General features: G+C 41.9%; 1 protein-coding gene across 1 annotated transcript; it reads right to left on the bottom strand.

The window, feature by feature from the left end:
- Positions 1–14,511: 14,511 nt before the first annotated feature.
- LOC135721693 (granzyme G-like) lies at positions 14,512–16,726 on the bottom strand. Its single transcript, XM_065244124.1, has 5 exons — positions 16,604–16,726; positions 16,271–16,427; positions 15,804–15,927; positions 15,485–15,706; positions 14,512–15,380 (listed from the first exon to the last, which is right to left on the bottom strand). Exons 1-5 carry the CDS (start codon positions 16,656–16,658, stop codon positions 15,156–15,158), a joined length of 783 nt encoding a protein of 260 aa, XP_065100196.1. The 5' UTR covers positions 16,659–16,726; the 3' UTR covers positions 14,512–15,155.
- Between the last annotated feature and the right edge of the window lie 4,005 nt (positions 16,727–20,731).

The following is a 20,731-nucleotide window of genomic DNA, read 5'->3' as shown; positions in this document are numbered from 1 at the left end:
TGCCCAGTTGGGAAAACTGGATAGAGACGAAAAACGTGTAAAGGATACAAGTATGTACATTATATTGCCCTGTCACTCATTATAGTATGCAATCTGGATATAATTTATTGTATATGCATGTATCTTATGCATTGAATTAGTCAAGGGAGTTGTATGATTGTTGTATGATTATTTGGTTCATAACTTTTTATTCTGAAATCAACTGCATAGAGTTAAGTCTACTTAGTATTTAGTATATTTTTCAGTAATGCAGTTATTTGCACCTTCAAAAGACCAAGGTTCCTGGTCCTCAGCACAGTTTTTGCCAGGTAGGCAGAGATACATGTTGAATATGCTTATGGTATGGCTATAGTATAGTATTATCTCCTATTTTGATCTTTAATCTCCTATTTTCCCTCTTCTCAATCACGTATCAATCACACAAACATGTTAACCAAATAATAAAAATTAGCTTATAAAACAAACAGAATACGTTTTTTTCTTCAAACATATTTTAATGTAACTTTATGTAAGCAGAGGAAAAAATTAAAATTAATATATTCTACAATTAAATAAGAGCGAGTACACAAGAGCACTTCACAAAAACATGACTACAAATAGGCCTAATACAGACAAACACCCAGGATGTAAATTGTTAAAGCCAACTTAAAAGGGCAGATATCTTTTGCACTGTATAATGCCAAGCTATCATAAAATGTAATTTTTCATTCATTAATAGTGATTTTTTTCAATCATTAATAGCGAATAAATATAAAGCTATTAAGATGATTATTAAGTGATATTTATTTGGAGGGGGTGCCCTTTTTCAGTTTCAGCACATGCCCCTCAAAAGGTCTGTGCACGGCCCTGCACACACACACAAAGAACAAGCACAGGAGATTCTGTTCTTCAAGGTTGAGCTGCCATGCCCCCATTAAGTTATTCTATATGCAACCTTCATTTCATTGGTTAATACACCTTTATCAAAGACAATCTTATATTTATTACATCAATTATTCAATGATTAATACTGATTAAGTAAGAAATACATTGCATATTTTATCCTGTGAATATTAAAGCATTGGTTAATAACATGGTTGCCTGTTTGCTTTTCCCCCTCAGGCCTCTCTCTTATCTTAACAATTTCCAGACGTACATTCCTCAGCATATGCTGTTTCTCCCCCAACCGAAACCACACAGACAACTTTCTTGTACTCAGCACAGAAATCTTTGTTGTAACAATACACATTAATTAAGATTATAAACAGCACGATTAGTAAAACAAAATCAAATCCCACAATTTGACAAAATAAAGGCAGAGAACGGAAAGGGAGGCTGCTAAAGGCAGTTCAACATTGCAAACATGGATTCAAAGCTCCATCAAGCCAGCAGGTAAATCATATTGAATATTTAGCAGATTGTCACACTTTAATTCTTGTTATTATATTTCCCATTACAATCACATGCTAGTAATATAACACATCATATTTATAATACTTTATTAAAACCATAATAATAGTACAATCCCCCTTAGTGCCATTTTTGGTTTGGGCCACTGCCCCATCTAGCATTTTCATTTTCTAAATGACTGTTCTCATTACAAATATATTCCAAAGAAAAGTGAATGGTTTATAAATAATTTTGGCATTAAGGAATAATGCAAAAAAAGTTAAATTAAGGCTTTTCAACCTAAGGCCAGTGGGTTTTGTACAGATGTAAATTTGTGTGTATAATATGTACAGTATGAGTTTGACCTTATGAAATTGAGTTTTCACAGAGCTGTGTGTTTCTCTAGTTTTCTTGCTGAACAAACAAATTCATTTGTTTGTTTAGTTAATATTAACACAATTATCAGCACACTAAGGTTTAAAAAAATTATCCGGCCATCACATCATGGCGTTATTTACCATCCGGCCCTCAGCCTAAAATGAGTTTGACACCCCTGCTGTAGAGGATCCCAAAGATTATTTGAAAGTAAAAGCTGCAGTTCTTAAAGCTTTTGAATTAGTTCCGGAAGCTATCGACTGCGTTTTCCAGTTGGAAGAAAAATGAGCGACAAACGCATGTTGAAGTTCTTCATGAATTAAGCACTCATTTTGATCGTTGGTGTTCTACTTCTAATGTGCAGACATTTGAGAGCCTGTGAGAATTAATTCTTACGGAGCAGCTTAAATGTATTATCCCTGACAATATTGCTACATGTATTAATGAGAACAAGCCTATGACTGCTGGGGAAGCTGCAGTGTTGGCTGACGATTTTGTGATAACGCACAAAAGTGGAGTTGGTGATTATCAAGCTATAAGTTGTAGGAATTATGGTGAAAATCACTGGTGGTCCAAATTTCGGAAACCTGATCTATAAAATATAGACAGAGGGCATAATGTGCTTTCTAGAGCTATTCCTTATTCCATGTGCCGATATTGCTTCGAGGAAGGCCACTGGAAAAAGGATTGTCCGGTTCTTAAAAATAAACAATTTCAAGGTAATGGTCTAATAAGATCACAAAATCTTTCCTCACCGGTATTGTTGACTGATTTTGTCCACTCCGAGCTGCGTCCCGCTGAGAATTCATTTCAGCATTTCTCGCAGAATGATTCTTTAACCGAATTAAATCCAAGTTATGCTCCATTTGTAACTGATGGGTTTGTTTCGCTGCCGGGGGTGGTAAATATGTACTTGTTAAAAGTTTGTGTGGCGAGGCAGTGGGGAGAAACTAAATAATTAAAGCTCTTAATACTCAATTTTAAGATGTAATAGAAGCAGACTACGCCACCCCTGTTTACAGGGGAAAATGACAACCCAGAAATAGGGCACAGAGGTTCATTACCATGGATGGCAGAGAGACGTGGATGACGGTACAAAAATATATTTTATTTAATCACACAAAATGGATAAAAATGTTCAATAGTGTCAATTATAAAATATTGCTCTAGAAGCCACAATGCATCACAATTTTCCAAACAAACACACAAAACAAACTTTAAGGCAACCAGTGATGGGAATAACGGCGTTATAAGTAATTGGCGTTAGTAACTGCGTTTTTTTTTTCAGTAACGAGTAATCAAATAAATTTCTGTTTCCCCGGTAATAACGCCATTATCGTTACTGACATTAAAATGCTGCGCGTTACTAAAATTGATCTTACTGTAGTGATTTTCAGCCGCGTATGCTCACTCTCTCAGCCAAACACTGTTTTTCTCTTGTGTGTTGTGAGAAACATAACGGATGATGATTGGCTTAATTTCCATCGGTAGCCAACCAGAGGCAGAGTTCACAAAAAGGCCCGCCCACACGCGCAGTCCAAGACAAGTCAGAGGAGCGAGCAGCAGTGTTAAAAAGTCTGAGCAACTTGGTCACTTTGTCGCTAGATTTAGCAACTTTCTATCACTTTAGCGACTTTATAGGACAAATCTAGCTATCTTTTCTGGCATGGTTGGAGACTTTTGTAGACTGACATGAAAATACGCGTCGTTTTCTCTTCTCAACGAGCAGCGGTGCTGCTGCTGACTGTGCCCCATCTCAAAGCACTGACATGCAGCCCGGTCATCGCGCATCAATCACTCCGAAAACACCGGCCACAGGGCGATGGCAAGTACAACAAGCTCAAAGGTAGCGGTCGCAAACACGAAGTATAAAGCACTACTTTTACATTGTTGAGGTGAAAGGCAAGAATGTTTGTGTAATGTGCAACTTATGCCCATGAAGAAAAAGTCTCTCCACGTCTGTGGCAAGTAATTCTGATCTAATAAAGCACCTCACATCGTCACATGCTGCCACAAAATTTGTGATTTCTCTTTAGTATCCATTTTAGTCATTTAACATATTTAATTTTGTAAGGGGCATTCAAGTTCTTTCAAATATTATTTTTTTTTTAAGTAACGCAGTAATTACTTTTCCTGGTAATTAATTACTTTTATAATAATGTAACGCAGTTACTAACTCAGTTACTATTTGTGAGAAGTAATTAGTAACTATAACTAATTACTTTTTTAAAGTAACGTTCCCAACACTGAAGGCAACCAAGGCTTTACCGTAGCCGGGCAGGCTAGCAAAGAGTAATTATCATAGGCAAACCACACACACACACACACACACACACAGTGAAGTGTAAGCAGTTACAAGCGGCAAACCACACTCCGTGCTCGAAAAGACCACCACCACACGGCAAGAAAGCTAGCCTCCCGACCCGGGGCCTGGCTGCCTAAAACCAACAAAAGAAAGACCATTAATGAAGGAATAAACAAACAACAAATGACAATAAAAGTGATTTCCAAGATTTTAGGGGGACAACTTACAGTTGGTAATCAGTCAGAGAAATCACTAAATAACTTAAATGAATTAGTGTTAACAAAACAGAATATCCATAGACAAAATGAAATAAACAAAACAAATTAATTCATACAATTGTATGAATTATTAAACTTTTGAAAACAATACTCAAATCACATACACACACTTACACGCAGCCAGCGGCGGTAACTAGGGAGGCCCGCGCACACGTCGCACATGCGACAAGGGATCGATTAAAGCAGTCCTATTCCAGCCACCAGCTGTGGTATAAAACAAAAACAAAACAAAAGGAAGTCTGCATACATGCAGCAGAGCAATGCAGCCAACAGCAAAGCAGAGCCACCAAGCAGAGGAGCGAAGCAAAGCAGAGAAGCAGCAAGACAGCAGCGCCGTCCTAAGGCATTTAAGCAGCAACCAGCCACCGCAGTATTGTCTTAAGAGCGCTCATTCAGCAAATCAATCGTCCGGTGGTTCTGATGAGACCCACACAACGCAATCACTGACTGTTAATAAAAGAAACTCAGTTAACTAAACTGATTTAAATGTTCATCAAAATAGAACAGACAACTATACGTACCAGATAATGATCACAGAACCACACATTGTACCGTAGCTCACAGTATATGCCACCACAGCTAACACGCCTGAGTGAAACCTCGCAGCTAAAACAAAAACACGATTTAACGTAACGGCCTAAAGAGTGAAAAATTCAGTTTGACATACCTGAGGATTAATGACAGCCTGGACCCACCGCAATGTCTCAACAACGTGTTATTCCAGCTATAATAAAATAATTGATTTACAAAGATGCCAAAAAGAGCACAGCAACATTAGCCTCTTAGCTAAACATACCTTTGACGGGAAAACACTCGCATGCACACAAAAGGGCGGAGTCACCAGTGACGCATATCCAGGTGGCATAAACGCAGTCTTTAAATAGACCAGCATTAAATGCTGATAGGCTACTAATAATTAATTGGGAGGGAACTTACCCTACCACAATCTTCCCCCATCTTTTGCATTGTCGCCCCAACGATGAAATGACTCAAAGCCTAGCAGACTTAATGCCAAGGCCTAAACAAGGCAGAAACAGAATGCTGGCCAGCATTAACTCTCCCAGTACGTCGCACCATGGCATCCCCAGCGCTGGACTGACTTTCCAACAAGGGGTCTACAACCACAGGCTCCGTTACTGGCATCACAACTGGCAGTTCAGAAGACACAGGTACTACCCCTTCACTATGCCCTACACACTCTGATGAAACCGAGGGAACCCCCAACACAGGGCCCTGGACAATCATCCGATCACCCATCGGTTGAACTTCAGGTACCGAAACCCACAAGTCCACCTCTTCCGCAAATGTGGACTCCTCCAGTGGTGGTGCCTCCACCACCTCAGGCACCCTGTCAGAAGGTAAGACCAGGGACTCTCCTTGAACTCTGATTTTAAGCAGGGAGCGATGGACATGCTTCACCTTATTCAAATCATCTACTGGTGCGATAGTGTAAACAGAACCTCCCATCTTAGGCGCCTTTACCACCTGATACACCACTGGGCTCCAAAGGTCCTGGATCTTATGACGACCTCTCACCCCATAATTGCATAGGTAGACCAGCTGGCCCTCCCCCCCGCACATGCAAATCATGATGCGCCTTACGCCGATCTGCAGCTGCCTTCACATGCTCTCGGGCCCCTTCGAAAGCCACCTGCAGCCTGGTTTGGTGCTCTAAGACCCACTCGTTTATGCTACCATGCCCCATCTCCTGACCTCCACCCAGCAGAAAGTCAATAGGGAGTCTTGGCTCTTGACCAAACATTAAAAAATAAGGAGATTCACCAGTTGTTTGATGAGTGGTGGTATTGTAGCAAAAAAGCATTTGTGGGAGTGCAGAAGGCCAGTCTACTTTCCGAGAGTTCAGTAGAGTGCGGAGGAGATTGTGCAAGGTTCTGTTAAACCGCTCGCATTGCCCATTGCCTGCAGAATGGTATGGTGTAGTATGGGACTTCCTGATCTGATAAAGACTGCAAAGTTACTGAACCAGAAAGGACTCAAAACTACGGCCCTGGTCTGAATGAATGCGAGCAGGGACACCAAATTTATAAAACCACTCGGTAACCAGGACTTGAGCCACCGTCTCAGCCCGCTGGTCCCGAGTGGGAACTGCCACCGTGTACTTGGTGAAGACATCAGTCATCACCAAGATGTTCTCCAGCCCAGAACGTGAAGGCTCAAGCAAAGTAAAATCTATGGCCAAGATTTCATTTGGTCTACTGGCTAGCAGGTGGCCCATAAAACTCTGGGCAACAGGCTGGGTGTCCTTAGCGGCCTGGAACCTCTCGCAATCCCGACACCACTGAACTACATCAGAAGTCAAGCCAGGCCAATAGCAGCGTTGCCTCAATAACGCTGTGGTACGATCGACACCTTGGTGCCCATGTCCTTGATGCATTTGCGTAAGGACCTCACTTGGCAAAACAGATGGGAGAACCAGTTGTAAAACCTCTTCACCCCCATCAGAGCGAAAAACACGACGGTACAGCACCCCTTCCCTTTCTACAAACCGATCCCACTGACGGATTAGGACCAAGGCCATCTTGGATAACCATTTATGCTCCTCATATGTAGGAGGTATTCTACGTCTCCAAAAAGTCAAAACCCTACCAATTACTGGATCTGCTTCCTGCATTGCCTTAACATTGCTTATGGAACTTGGCAAGGCTGAAATCACAGCTTGTGTTACTGGTGGGACTCCAGCTACCCCCACTGCTTTCACCACAGCAGCTGGGACCTCTGTCCCAGGTAGAAACTCTCTCACCTCACACAAACCAGAACGGTCCTGCCTCGAAAGAGCATCCGCATTTTTGTTACTCCGACCGGACTGATACCTGATCTCAAAATCAAAGACTGCAAGCTGAGCAGCCCAACGCTGCTCAGTGGCCCCAAGCTTGGCAGTATTTAAATGACTGAGAGGGTTGTTGTCTGTAAAGACAACACATCGATGGCCCAATAGATATTCTCTGAATTTCTCAGTCATGGCCCACTTGAGCGCAAGAAACTCCAACTTCATGGAGCTGTAGTTAGACATATTGCGCTCAGTGGGCCGAAGACTGCGGCTGGCGTAAGCAATGGGCCGCACCCTACCCCCTTGTTCCTGGGATAAAACTGCTCCTAAACAATCATGACTGGCGTCAACTTCCAGGACAAAGGGGAGGGAGAAATCAGCGTAAGCAAGCACTGGAGATGTAATAAGCCTACCTTTTAACTCGTCAAAACTCCTTTGACAATCCTCTGTCCAAACATTAGAAAACTCCTGCCTTGCTCTTACCTTGGGCCCAGCAGCTACACACTCAGCCACCACCCTGTGGAGGGGAGCCGCCATTTTTGCGAACCCCTCCACAAAGCGACGATAGTAGCTGGCAAAGCCCAAGAATGAGCGCAACTCTGACACACTAGTGGGGCATCTCCATTCAGCTACAGCTTCGATTTTACTAGGATCTGTAGACACTCCCTGTGCTGAAATCACATGTCCTAGATATCTTACCTGTGGCTTAAAAAAAGCTCATTTACTCAATTTGGCCTTTAAGCCCTCACGCCCCAGGCGATCCAACACAACCCCCAGCCGTTCTACATGTTGAGACACAGAGGACGAGAAAACTACGATGTCATCCAGGTAGAGGAGAAGAGACCTACCTTGATGGTCCCCAAACATCCGTTCCATTAAACGCTGGAAGGTGCTTGGGGCATTGCAAAGCCCAAATGGCATTCGATTCCACTCGAATAAACCAAAAGGGGTGCAAAAAGCAGTCTTGGGCCGATCTCCTTCAGTGACGGGGACCTGATTGTACCCGCTGGCCAAATCCATAGTGGAAAACCAACAGGCCCCCGTCAAGAAGTCTAAGGACTCCTCAATGCGTGGCAAAGGGAAGGCGTCCTTTCTCGTCCTCGCATTTAACTGACGGTAGTCTACGCACATGCGTAGACCACCGTCCTTCTTTTTAACAAGAACAAGAGGGGAGGCATAGGGGCTGCAACTCTCCTTAATAATGTTTGTCTCCAACAACTGATTTATATGAGACTTTACAACTTCATACTCTGATGGAGGAATCCTCCTGTATCTTTGCCGAACAGGAACAGAGTCTAAAAGGGGAATATCATGAGATATCAAATTTGTGCATCCTAGATCGCCCTCGTGAGATGAAAATACTGTCTGGTACTTGTGGAGGAGAGCCCTGACTTGACCCTGTTCAGTCTCAGAAAGAATAGACAAATCAATGGCTTCAATCTGTTCTTGAAGGGAAGGAGACACCTCTATGGCATGGGAGTTCACTGTAGCAGTTGCAGATTTAACCTCAGTGATCCCAGCAGGCAAACTTACAACACAAACATCATTAAGAGTTCCAAGAACAGTATTAGCGTAAAGCATAACATCCACAGTGCCTACATTAACCACAGGTAAATAAACAGTACCTCGTATGACCTGCACTAATGCGGGAGAAGCCAGCAACCCAGCTGGTAACCCAGACTCTGGAGGTTCAAATAGTACTACACTCCCTGCATACTGCCCTGAACAAGTTGCCGCAACAAACTTCATCATGCCACCTGGAATGCGGCATGGCTGGCGGCCTCGCAATTTAACACTGCCTACTTGACTCCCCACAGCTCCGTCATCTATGCGATGGCAATGTTGCAGTGCCTGTATCACAAAACTAGGGACCTCAGTATTTAAGGAGGGATCAAAAAGGGCCAGACCATGTTGTCCAAAGAGCTCCCGGTAACACCGACTAAGGACATTCATCCCAAGCACCCCTGGAACTTGGGTACGAATGCCACCGGGAGGGTCCCTGACAACAAGCACTCCACATTTTGAAACAACACGACCACATTATTCCACGTCCAATTCCATATAACCTATATATGGAATTGAAAGGCCGTTAGCAGCCCGCAGCTGCAACCACTGGCATGACTTAAGTCGGTCCTGACCCCATGGTTCGAAATGTTGACGAAAACAACTTTCAGTAATTGTAGATACCATGGAGCCAGTATCGACCAAACATGGTACTGGAACCCCACCCACTTGTACAATCAGGTGTGGACAAGACGACATTAAATGAGACATACTTGACTGATTACTTAAGTAATTGGAGCCGGTCACTTGCCCAACCATGCTTTGGCTCGGCGGCGCGGTGGGGATTAGTTTCCCGACAACACAGATGGGCCAGGCTGCCCACCCCCAGCTAATGACGAACCACGCGAAGGTGGTTGAGGGCGAGGGGAGACACGGTCCCTTTCACATTCTCTAGCAAAGTGGCCAGGTTTTTGACATCTCCTACATATAATAGGGCCTCTATAAGAGAGGTGACTACGTGTCGGAGGGGCCTGCAAAAGGGCAACACTTTGGGTTAGCTTGTTTAGCTGTTCCTGCTGTAATTTCAACATTTCCCTCAACTCACCCAATTCAGTCTTTTGTAAGGGCCTACCATCCTCTAAGGAGGATTCACTGTGCACCCCATACTGAATTCCACAAGCAGATGGAACGGAATGACTACGAGCCCTCATACTCCCTGGCATACCCTCTCTTTCCCATCTAAGGGCTTCGCTTCGGACCTCTAACAAGGTTAACGTAGGTTGACGACGTATCAACTGCTTTAGTTCATGACAGGTAAACCAAACCAGTCTCTTAGACCGGCTCCTTTACGTCCATTTCCAGCTTTGGGGCAACCGTTTGAGCATCTTTAAATTGACTGCATGGGTCCATTGCCTCCTTCAAAATCGGGGAATACATTTTTGTTAACGGTCATGTGCCAACCACGCTGTATCCTGCAGCTTTTCTGTTACAGAAAATTACCACCAAAGCCATAGTTGAAGCTTTCTCACAATTCATTAACATTTTTGGTATCCCGAAAATTATACAAAGTGACTGTTGAACAAATTTTACCTCAAAAATTTTCGCTGAAATATTAAAACAGTTACGAGTGCGACATCAACAGTCAAGCGCGTATCATCCGCAAAGCCATGGCGCTCTGGAGCGTTTTCACCAGACGTTGAAAGCTCTGTTGTGTGCCTACTGTACTGAATTGGGTGGCGATTGGGAGGAGGGAGTTCTGTCCGAGCTTTTTTAGTCCAAATGACCTGGTTTTCAAGTCTGTGGTCCTTTATCCATTCTGCAGGATGATTTGAAGGGAAAGGAGCCTCCAATAAGTCTTCTGGATTATTTGAATGGGTCTAGTAGAAGATTGTTTTCGACTGGTCAAACTGTACGCGAGAATTTGGAGAGAACGCAGAAAAAAATGAAGCAGTTATTTAATTATAATTCTCAAATGCGAGAGTTTTCTCCGGGTGATCAGGTTTTGGTATTGTTGCCTTTGCCTGCTTCACCATTTCGGGCAAAATTCTCATGGCTGTACACTGTCACTCAGCATATGTCGGAGTTGAATTATTTTATTGCAACGCCCGATCGTAAGACGTCGGAGCAGCTCTGTCATGTGAATCTTTTAAAGCCGTATTTCTCTCGTGATGGTTCAGCATCCAAAAATACTGCCATGTTAGCAGTTTCCGGTGGGGACTGTGTTGTGCCAGGGGAAACTGAGGACGTTGAACCCCCTGCAGATTGTGTGATTCAGCCTAGTTTATCCAATTTAGCAACTTTCCTCGAACTGGATATTTTAATGATCCATCTGTCGAGTTTGCAGCAGAGAGAGTTCATTAAAAAAATATATGAATTTCCAGCTTTATTCGGAGATACTTCATCATGTACGCATTTAATTGAGCAAGATGTGGATGTTGGTGATGCTTTTACCTCTGCATTTAACCCATCCATTGAATAGTGAACACACGCATTGTAAGTCGTGAACACACAAACACCCGGAGCAGTGGGCAGCTATCCCTGCAGCACCAGGGGAGCAATTAGGGTTAAGGTGCCTTGCTCAAGGGCACCAGCAACGCTAAGGTTACAAGCCCGGCACTCTAACCACTAGGCTACAACTGCCCTAGGCTACATGTGTTGACTGTATGAGAAGGAGGAGATGTACCGTATTTCTCCAGTTACCTCATTATCTGTAATGAGATGTCTGTTGCGGGCATTCATAGTCTTATAACAGTCTATGTTTTACAATTTCTAGCCAAAATTTAAGGTTACATTTTATTCCGTTCATTAAAAATATGGCCTCTGGTTTCCTTCCCTGTGTGTTTTAACTACAATTTCAAAATTAGAGTACAAAACACAAGACATAAAAGACACATGACATGATCATGACAAACAATTTTTTATTCCTTTTAATTAATAAACTTTCACTACAAGATAACAGTTGTGGCCTGCTGTAGAGATTATTTGTTATAGAGCTCGGGAATGGACGTCATCATTCACGGCATTCCGCCATGTTTTATGCTACGTGTGTGACAGGAGACGCTTCTCTAGTATGTAGCAAAGGAGAATTAGTATGCGGCCAAATGAAGCAATATTAATGCATCGAACGTATACGATGCTAATACAACAAACAACATCTTTGGCCTTATGATTTAGATTAGATTCAACGTTTTTGTCATTGCACATGTAAACAAGGCAACAAAATTTAAATTTAGTATGTACACAGGTAAACAATAAATAGAGATTTTACTATGGGTCTATACAGAATATATAGAATGTGAATATACAATGTGGACATTATTTGGATTTATATGATATTAAATGCTCTCTAAGCGAATCTGCAAGAGTACATTGATCTAGTACGAGTTCACGGGAAGGAAGTCACGGGTTTGACTGCCGTTCCAGTGCACTTTCACCAGTAGAAGGTTGTAAAACACGAGTTACAGGCTGCCTGGAACGCATAGGGTCGTGAGTCGTGGTTTTGAAGTCGTAACTTACGGATTTAAAAACCTGCCTGGAACGCAGCATAACTCCTCCCCCTCCCTTCCGTGCTTTCAAATACGTTTTTTGAACAATTACGTCACAGTATTTGCAGCGGAACTGCCAAATAAGGACATCGACTCCCAGCCCAACACTTCGAGCAATCCGCCATTTTTTATTTCTCGCTGCGATATTGTAGTCCAAGCTCAATGATGCAGAAGTTACGAGAGAGTAAGAAATGTACCCACATCTGTGGGTAAAGTCATGTTTGTGTGCCCGAAGCACTTCAAGGATAACTGATTCACCAATCTCCGCCAGTATAAAGAAGGATTTGCCGATAGATTTCGTCTGATTGAGTGATCAATTACTTATATCTTTGGAGACGACGAGCAGAGCACTTCGGTAAGATGTAAATAACTTTAAAAAAAGTAAAGTACACGGTGGTCATGGTTTAGCAGTGCCGTTTCTCAATTCGAAGGCTGCAGCCTTGCGGAGATCGCTTTTTGGTCATCAAGCCTGGTTTAATTAAGTTAACTGAGCATTATTTGCAAGTCATAAGCATATTACAACAACTTACGATTAACTAAGAATAATAGTCAACTTTATAATTGTTAATATTCTGAAATAAGACCGTCTTGATGACGTATGCAGCCTAGAAATGCGACCTCCGGAGGCTGCAGCCTTCGGATTGACACATTGCAATACCTCCATATGAAGACGTTGTTCTGCGGATTTGTCGTCTTCATTTTCATCTCGCTCCGTTTCCGACTCTGGCTCGAACATGTACGGCTGGATGGACAAGTCTTCCGTTGTTGGCATTTGGTGAATAACGAGTGAATAAAAAGTTTCTGTGCCGGTAGATAATCGTATCTCTGCTATAAAACTACAAAAATGGCAGAACGGGGTGGAGTTTAACCGAGTGTCACCTCTGCAACCTGAAGAGGGGGCAGGGTATGACGTGCATTTAAAAAGACAGTACCAAAGTGAGTTGCTCTCAGATGCACATCAGAAAAGGGGTAGAAAGGGGGCCTGTGGAGCTATAATAATGAGGAATTCAGACCCAAGCATTGCAGTTCCGCTTTATATAGACCACAAATAGATGATTTATATATAAAAAGGACAGATTTAAAAGCATGATATGTCTGCTTTAACCATTTTCATACATACATAAAATGTCTGGAAAGAAAACAATATTTATTTCCGACTAAATGCATAATTATGTGGTGCAATGTTGTTTTCTTGGAAAGCATCATTCATCCGTGAAGCAGCATCTACTGTTGTGGCTTCATCAATCTCTGATACCTGTACAGCTTGATATCAGTGAATAATGCTGTGAATAAACATGTTTTCGGGAAATGTTGAAGGTTATTTTTTTGTCTTCTGCTATCCATGCCATGTGTTGCCAGGGCCGCCTTAACCTAATGTGAGGCCCTGGGGCTGAGAGGTTTTTGAGGCCCCCCATACCCTCAATTTATAGTCTCATTAAAAAAAAAGTGTAATATCTAGGTAATCTACATCACAAAATGCATTAGTTTCTTTCAATACATACAACTGTGAGTTTTCCCTCTTTGACCCAGAAAACACCATAATATAATTATTAACATATCACTGAACCCACTTGAGCATAAACACAAGACACATTATTTAACAACCACACACAGCAACTTGTTTGAGAGTATATATGTTTATAAGCTTTATGTCTACATAGTTTTTGGAATATACAAATTTGCAGAAAATTGCCACTCACTAACTAAATGCTCAGCACAGTTTAAAAAATATAAGAAGTTAAAGTTAGTTTTAAAGTGAAAATGCATTAATGTTAACAAAAGATAAGTCTTTATAGACAGAATCTTGTTTTTTAATCAATTATTTATTTTGTAGGCTATTGAAGATATAGTATGCATTGTATTTAGTATTTATGCATACATAAGCATGTAAAACGAACACGTATGAATATGCACAAAACAGACAGGGAACATACATGTTTATAAGATCTTTAGATAAGGACTTTATAAATATGAATGGTGCGATCAGGGGATGATCATTAGATATGGTCTTGTCGCGTTTTGACTTGCACATTTACCGTTGCGTCGTCTTTCTAAACCAACAGATGTGTACTGTGAGCTAACATCGCGTCAAACTACATCGCAACAGCTGCGCACGCGTCACTGATATAAACGCGAGTAAACTTAAACTTTATGACAACGAACAGCATTAATGTTCGGGAACTCCTTTCTTTATTTGGCGGCACAGTATCTTGCGCACAGTTGGAGAGACTTCTGCATGCCAGAGACTCAAGACAGCTGCACGAGCACAGAGAGAGAGAGAGAGAGCGCGCGCGCGAGAGAGACCTGCACCTCAGTGCTTATTATGAAATTTCAGAAATTACTCTTTCATTTGTTGGTGTATTATTTCCCGTTTCTCTGTCACACTCAGTCTAACATGCAGGAATGCCAAGTTGAAAACGCGCACATTACGCGGAATAGAAAAATCTGTTACGTCTGATATTTTATTTCACGGTAAGTTACCACGGACGAATCAGCAGTCATGTAACGTGCAGTTAGAGTGATTGACAGATAACCTGACGAGTTACAAAACAATATGAACGTGAACTTGGGAGGCCCCTGAACTTGAGAGGCCCCTGGGCTTCAGCCCAGGTAAGCCCGTGCATTAAGGCGGCCTTGTGTGTTGCTGTTTTGTTAACTCGGAAATCTGAGTTTCAGCGTAAGTTACTGTAACCGAGAAAAGGGAAAATAAATTGCACTTCTTTTAGGATTAACTTAATTTTCTACGCCGATCGTTACTGCGGTAATGACAGTTAATTACACAGCTAGAGTTTTTGCTATTTAAACATCTTTTAGTCAGTAAAATGCAAACTTTGGCAGCTACTTTACCAGTCTACACAGCGTCCAACACAACTTCCTGACCAAAAACTCCCAGAATGCATTGCGTTTCATTTCGTCTGTGACATCAGATTCCCGAGCTCTATACAAGTAAACCATGTAGGTTGTAGCTGCAGAAAGTAATAATTTGATCAGGCTTATGGAGTGGACATTTTTACAATCATACACACTCTAATATCAGATATGTTAAATGCATCCAGCTTTGACTTCCATAGTTCGTGTACATTCATTATTTCATGAATCCATGGAAGGTAGTGAGAGATTTTACTATACATCATAATGCCTGTAGCCCCCTTGTTAATGTAGTAAGACCCAATGCCGTGTGGGACATTTCCACAAATAAGTGGACCGCCAAAGTCTCCCTATAAGAGAAATTGTGGTTTAGTTAGCCATAAATATACTATTAAAATACAATAACAGTTTTACCATGAAATATTTTCAACATAATTGAAAGCTTATGAAATACCTGTGATGGTCCGGATTCTCCCTCAGTGCATATAAGGTCAGATGTGTCACAGTTTTGAATAAGAGTCAAGTTTACTTCTCTCAGGACATTTGATGGAGATGTGTGAGTGTATTCTTTCCAGCCCCAACCCATGGCCATGCAGTTACTTGGGATCGCCTCTCCCTTAGTTTTTGGCAGGCCAATGGTTTTCACGTTCTTGTTCAGTGTTGCTATTGTTTTAAGCTAAATAGAAAGATGTAATGTTTTTGCTTAAGTAGATGTCCCATATGATTGTTAAAAAAGTGTGCACATACAAAATGCATGTTAGACAAAGACAAACCTTTAGTAGCATGATGTCGTCATGACCTTGCTTGTTTGCAAAATCTGGATGTGGAATGGCAACGGCCTCTATACCCTCAGGTAAACGATTTGTGTCATCAACACCCAAATACACCCTGAGATTACTAAAGCAAACAAAATAAATGTTAAAAGATTGCCACTATTTCAACCCTAGGGTAAGGATTTACACAATTATTTGACAATACTTTAGTTGCATCATGCAAATGTACAAATATACATTCATTTAATTAGCGTACAAGTGTATATAGCTTAATAATATCATTAAATGTTTGTTAGATGTAAAAATGCATTGGTAATAAGTTAATTTGATCAATATCACATTTTGTTAACCTAATAGAAAAATGTTAGTTTTCAATTTTGCAACTAAGCTTTTATAGTTCATTATTGTGAAGTATAAAAATCTAAGTTTGTGTTTTGATGTCACTGATAGTAAATTATTTTACTCACTCTTTTTTGCAGTGTGCAGCCGTCATCACAAAATCTTCCCTTACCAGAAATCCACCACATGCTGAATGTGTTTGTGTGTCACGAATGTAGACCATGTATGGGTGGCTGTGTGGAATGGACACCTTACCGTTAACGATACTATGAACCACGCCAACACCTGAAGAGAGAATGAGAATTTATACGCATATATGTAATATTAAATGTGATCCTGTTTGCTTGGTGAAAAACAGATTCACTCTAATTTCCTATTATTGTTAGAACTTTTTAAAACTATTTAAAGGGTTATGCTAAACTGTCTACTGTTATTAGTGTAGTCTGATATGAAGTCATTACCTGGGGTGCAGAAGTGCAGCAGTAGCAGTGTAGTTATAAACCAAAAGATGCTCATTGTAGTCACTGTTCAAACACGCGATTTGTGAAGCACAGTGAAGTCGTCTTCTGCTTTAAATACAGAGTCAATGGACTCAGACCAGGGAGATGAAGCTAGAAATTAAACCATGCACTGAATTCAGATCAGTTTATTTAATTTAACACTGAAAAGTGCTGATCATCAGCGTTGGGTGATTTATCATGAAGTAACCACACTTATGGTGATAAGTCCAAATATACATGCCTATGTCAGCGATATATGTCATGCCATTCGTGTCTCCTGGAAGACCACTGACCACCCATAATCTGATCCAAATATATCTGCCAGAAATGTTTAATCTCACAGATCTTTATTAACTGATTGAATTAAGATGCTTTTTTCTGTTCTTATGTAACTGCAGTTGAGTGAAATGATACAGAAATAAGAGAAGTCAAGAACTGATGAGATGTGCCACTGGTGTCATTTATAAAAGAGATCCATAAAATGGTGATTTTTTTTTTTTACTTAATTTCTTAATGTGACTTTATTCTTGCATCTTCTGTATAATAAAATACTTTATTATTTTTCAGTCTGAAATGCTGAACATGCTGCTAGTTTGGAGGTGGAAGTTAAAGTTTTGTGATGTAAACAGCTCTGTTTCATGGCAGTGATGGTAAGATGCTGGTTAAAGTCAACTTTATTATCAATTCTACTGAATGTGCCAGACAAACACAGTATCGAAATATCGTTCCCTCAATCCTCGCAGTGTAAAACATCAACAACAACAACAACAACAAACAGTTACAAGAATTATAAAATAAATAATATACAATTGTATATAAAAGTATACAGACATTTACGGCAAATAAGAGTGGTGACTATCCTCTGTGTATTTACATAGTGCAACCAATGTTGTATGTTTGATAGCAGCATTTATATCAAAGAGACTGGTGCAAAGTGTGATTAGTTGTTTGTGGATTTTTTGGGGGGTGCTGGTATCATTAAATCAATAATTTTTTAGGTTAAATTTACATTTACAAGACACAGAACACCACTTTGGCATAACGACCAGAAAGAAAAAATCTGTAAGTTCTGTGCGTGTATGCGTGCCCGTGTGTGTGTGTGTGTGTGTGTGTGCGTGCGGGCGTGCGTGTGTGTGTGTGTGTGTGTGTGTGTGTGTGTGTGTGTGTGTGAAACCCCATCACACAGACCTTTGGTCCCAGAAAATACCTGACTGTAAGGGCGGAACCAAAGTGTGGAGAAGAAAAGTTCCGCCCGGGTCGTTTTGTGCAAACATCGGCACTTCCGGGTAACCCCGGGCAACGAGATCAGAAGAAACAAGCGGCAGGTGTGTGTGATGAGTTGGCGAGCGCTGACTGGACAGTTCACGGGAAGCAGTAAGTATAAATAGAGCATGGCAAACACTAAGCGGTTTTCATGGTTTTAAACCTTTGATCCCGGTGGACGTTGGAGCGAGTGTGGTGGCAGAGCGACGCTCGATGTGGCACAGCGGATAATCAGGAACCGTAGTAAGAATCTGTGGAGAAGAAAAAGCAGAGAGAGGAGTTACTGAATAAGGCTGGACAGCGGATGAATCGTAGTTAAAGAGGCATTGGTTACAAGTGAGTGCATATACCTATGGAAGGCCATCGTGTTACACGAATGTTGACGGAGATTTCTTAGAGTTGAGTGGCCTTGGGAAGTTGAAAGGAGAGGACGGACAGACACAGAAGAGAACCAATGAATGGTATCAGACCGTGAGTACAAGCATCTGTTTACATCTATTGAGGTATTGATGAACACATCATAAACTGTTTGTGGAACGTGTTGTCCTGTAGTGGCCCCACCTTGGAGAACAAAGCCGGTGGGCGAGCCAACAGTTGCAAAGTAGCCGGACCGTGGTGTGGAGACTCGTGTTAACTACACAACACTGGATTTATTTATCTATTCCCTCCCCACCTATGTGTCCGGGCAACGAAGGAGACTCTTTGAGTATAGTTATCGACGTGCTGTGGGAGAGAACACAGTAGAATAAGAGGAAGTAGAGAAATTGACTCAGAGCAGAGCCACACTAGACTCAGAGCTAAAGCTATACTTACCCAAGCTGTCTTGTTGTTCCAGAGCAGCACGCCTATTGAGTCGCAGAGCCACACTAGAACCAGAGCTAAAGCTATACTTACCCAAGCTGTCTTGTTGTTCAAGGGCAGCACGCCTATTGAGCCACAGAGCCACACTAGACCCAGAGCTAAAGCTATACTTACCCAAGCTGTCTTGTTATTCCAGAGCAGCGCGCCTATTGAGTCGCAGAGCCACACTAGAACCAGAGCTAAAGCTATACTTACCCAAGCTGTCTTGTTGTTCCAGAGCAGCACGTCTATTGAAAAGCAGAGCCACACTCGACTCAGAGCTAAAGCTATACTTACCCAAGTTGTCTTGTTGTTCCAGAGCAGCACGACTATTGAACCACAGAACCATACGAGAAACCAGAGCTACACTTACCTGGGAGTCTGGTAGGTCCCTTCGAAAGGTGTTTAGTGAAATTCATACTTGTCTTGGAAATACGCCCGCCTCGTGAAGCACACTCTCGCAGCATCCCCGGAACCACCTGGAACAGAAGGGAGTATTCCTGTTATTGACTGTCGAGGACAATCGTTGCTCCGGATCAAGCACGGTAACTCAGTGATACTCTCTCTAACCTGTTTCTGTGTGCACAGGGCAATAGCTAGCATCCGAGCCGAGCTGCGAATCCAGCAATGGTGGGTTGAGGCCAGACGTCCAGGTACCCTGTGGGAAGACAAACAAAAGAGGAAGTCATAGATCCGAAAGAACTCCTGTGATACTTACCTGTTTGATCCCGCAGTGGAGTAGGTAGTTGTCTCACACCCCTACGTTCAGTAATTGTGTTCCTTTCTGCCTCCAGGAATCAGGGGAGGGTGCCACGCATTCAACTAAACAAGAGAAGGAGAAATAAGGATTAGAACCCCAAGGAAGTCGCAATACTTACCCAGGACGAAGGAGCTCCGTCCTTTCTCCCCTTGGCCCCCCTCTCCCCCTGCAGGATTAAAGGAACACGGCAGAGTTATTTTAAATCCTCCTCTCCCCATCCCAGTTATATTTTAACTAATTTAAATAAAGATTGTTTTAATTGTACCTATTTGCTCTCGTGTTTGGTCATTGGGGTGCTTTTGGGGACCTCCTCGAGGTGGACAGTCCAGAGGGGCATTAGTGGCCCGCCCCGGTTGGTGACATAAAATTGCCAGACAAGCGTCTGTGTGAACACAAACACGTCCCGTAAATCTTCTGAGATTGTTGCCGGAAAGAGGACCTATTCAGATACACGGAAAACCCTCTGTGTGAACAAGAAGCCGAAACAATGCCGTAATGGGCGTGTCGTAGTGAGAGCGTCATCACAACAAAAGTTATGGTTCAGCTCTCTAAAATGAGAGATTTACATGTTTATCAACGTTCACAACGAGAAATTTCGCAAACTAGATTGAAGCAGTTATCAGGAAATTATAAATGAGACGCATAAACATTGACGCGCGTGTTATGGCAACATGAAGTTGGTTCAACTCTTTAAAATGAGGGATTTACATGCAATACAACATTCATGACGAGAAATGTCAGCAAACTGGACTGAAGCAGATATCAGGTAAGTTAGCTCGTCACTTACTGGGCTGAAGCGGAGTTCAGAAGCATAAAAGAATATTGCGTAATGTGCTCATTTAAGCTTCTAATAAACAAAAATGCCTGGGCTCATCCCAACAAGATATATTGTTCAGCAGGGGTTTTTAATGCATATTAACAATCACAATGAGAAATGTCTGAAAACTAGATTAAAGCAGAGATCAGGGAGCACGTCAAATATCCACTCAGAAGCTGAGATCATTCACCAGCATTAGAACAGCGCGTCACACGCTCCTTTATAGTCTTACAAACAAAAATGGTTTCTGGAGAGAGGAATAATCAATAATAGGCAAACTTCAGACGCTGCATAGAAGATAGGGCAGGACTTTCAACAGGTTACATGTCTTTCCGGGACCTTGCAGATGCCGGCAAATCATTGGCAGTGTGAATGAACAAAAAACAAACGATCCCGTAAAAATCCAGGA

The sequence above is a fragment of the Paramisgurnus dabryanus genome, chromosome 24, assembly GCF_030506205.2.
Source record: "Paramisgurnus dabryanus chromosome 24, PD_genome_1.1, whole genome shotgun sequence".
Taxonomy (NCBI): domain Eukaryota; kingdom Metazoa; phylum Chordata; class Actinopteri; order Cypriniformes; family Cobitidae; genus Paramisgurnus; species Paramisgurnus dabryanus.
The sequence above is the reverse complement of the archived record's forward strand: the minus strand, read 5'-3'. Positions and strand labels throughout refer to the sequence as shown.

Excerpts from the sequence above, each read along its gene's own strand:
- LOC135721693 (XM_065244124.1), bottom strand. The coding sequence starts at position 16,658 with ATGAGCATCTTTTGGTTTATAACTACACTGCTACTGCTGCACTTCTGC. Across the intron at positions 15,928-16,270 it reads GCTGCACACTGCAAAAAAGA|TAATCTCAGGGTGTATTTGG; the intron begins GTGAGTAAAATA and ends TGTTTGCTTTAG. Across the intron at positions 15,381-15,484 it reads GAGAATCCGGACCATCACAG|GGAGACTTTGGCGGTCCACT; the intron begins GTATTTCATAAG and ends TTTCTCTTATAG.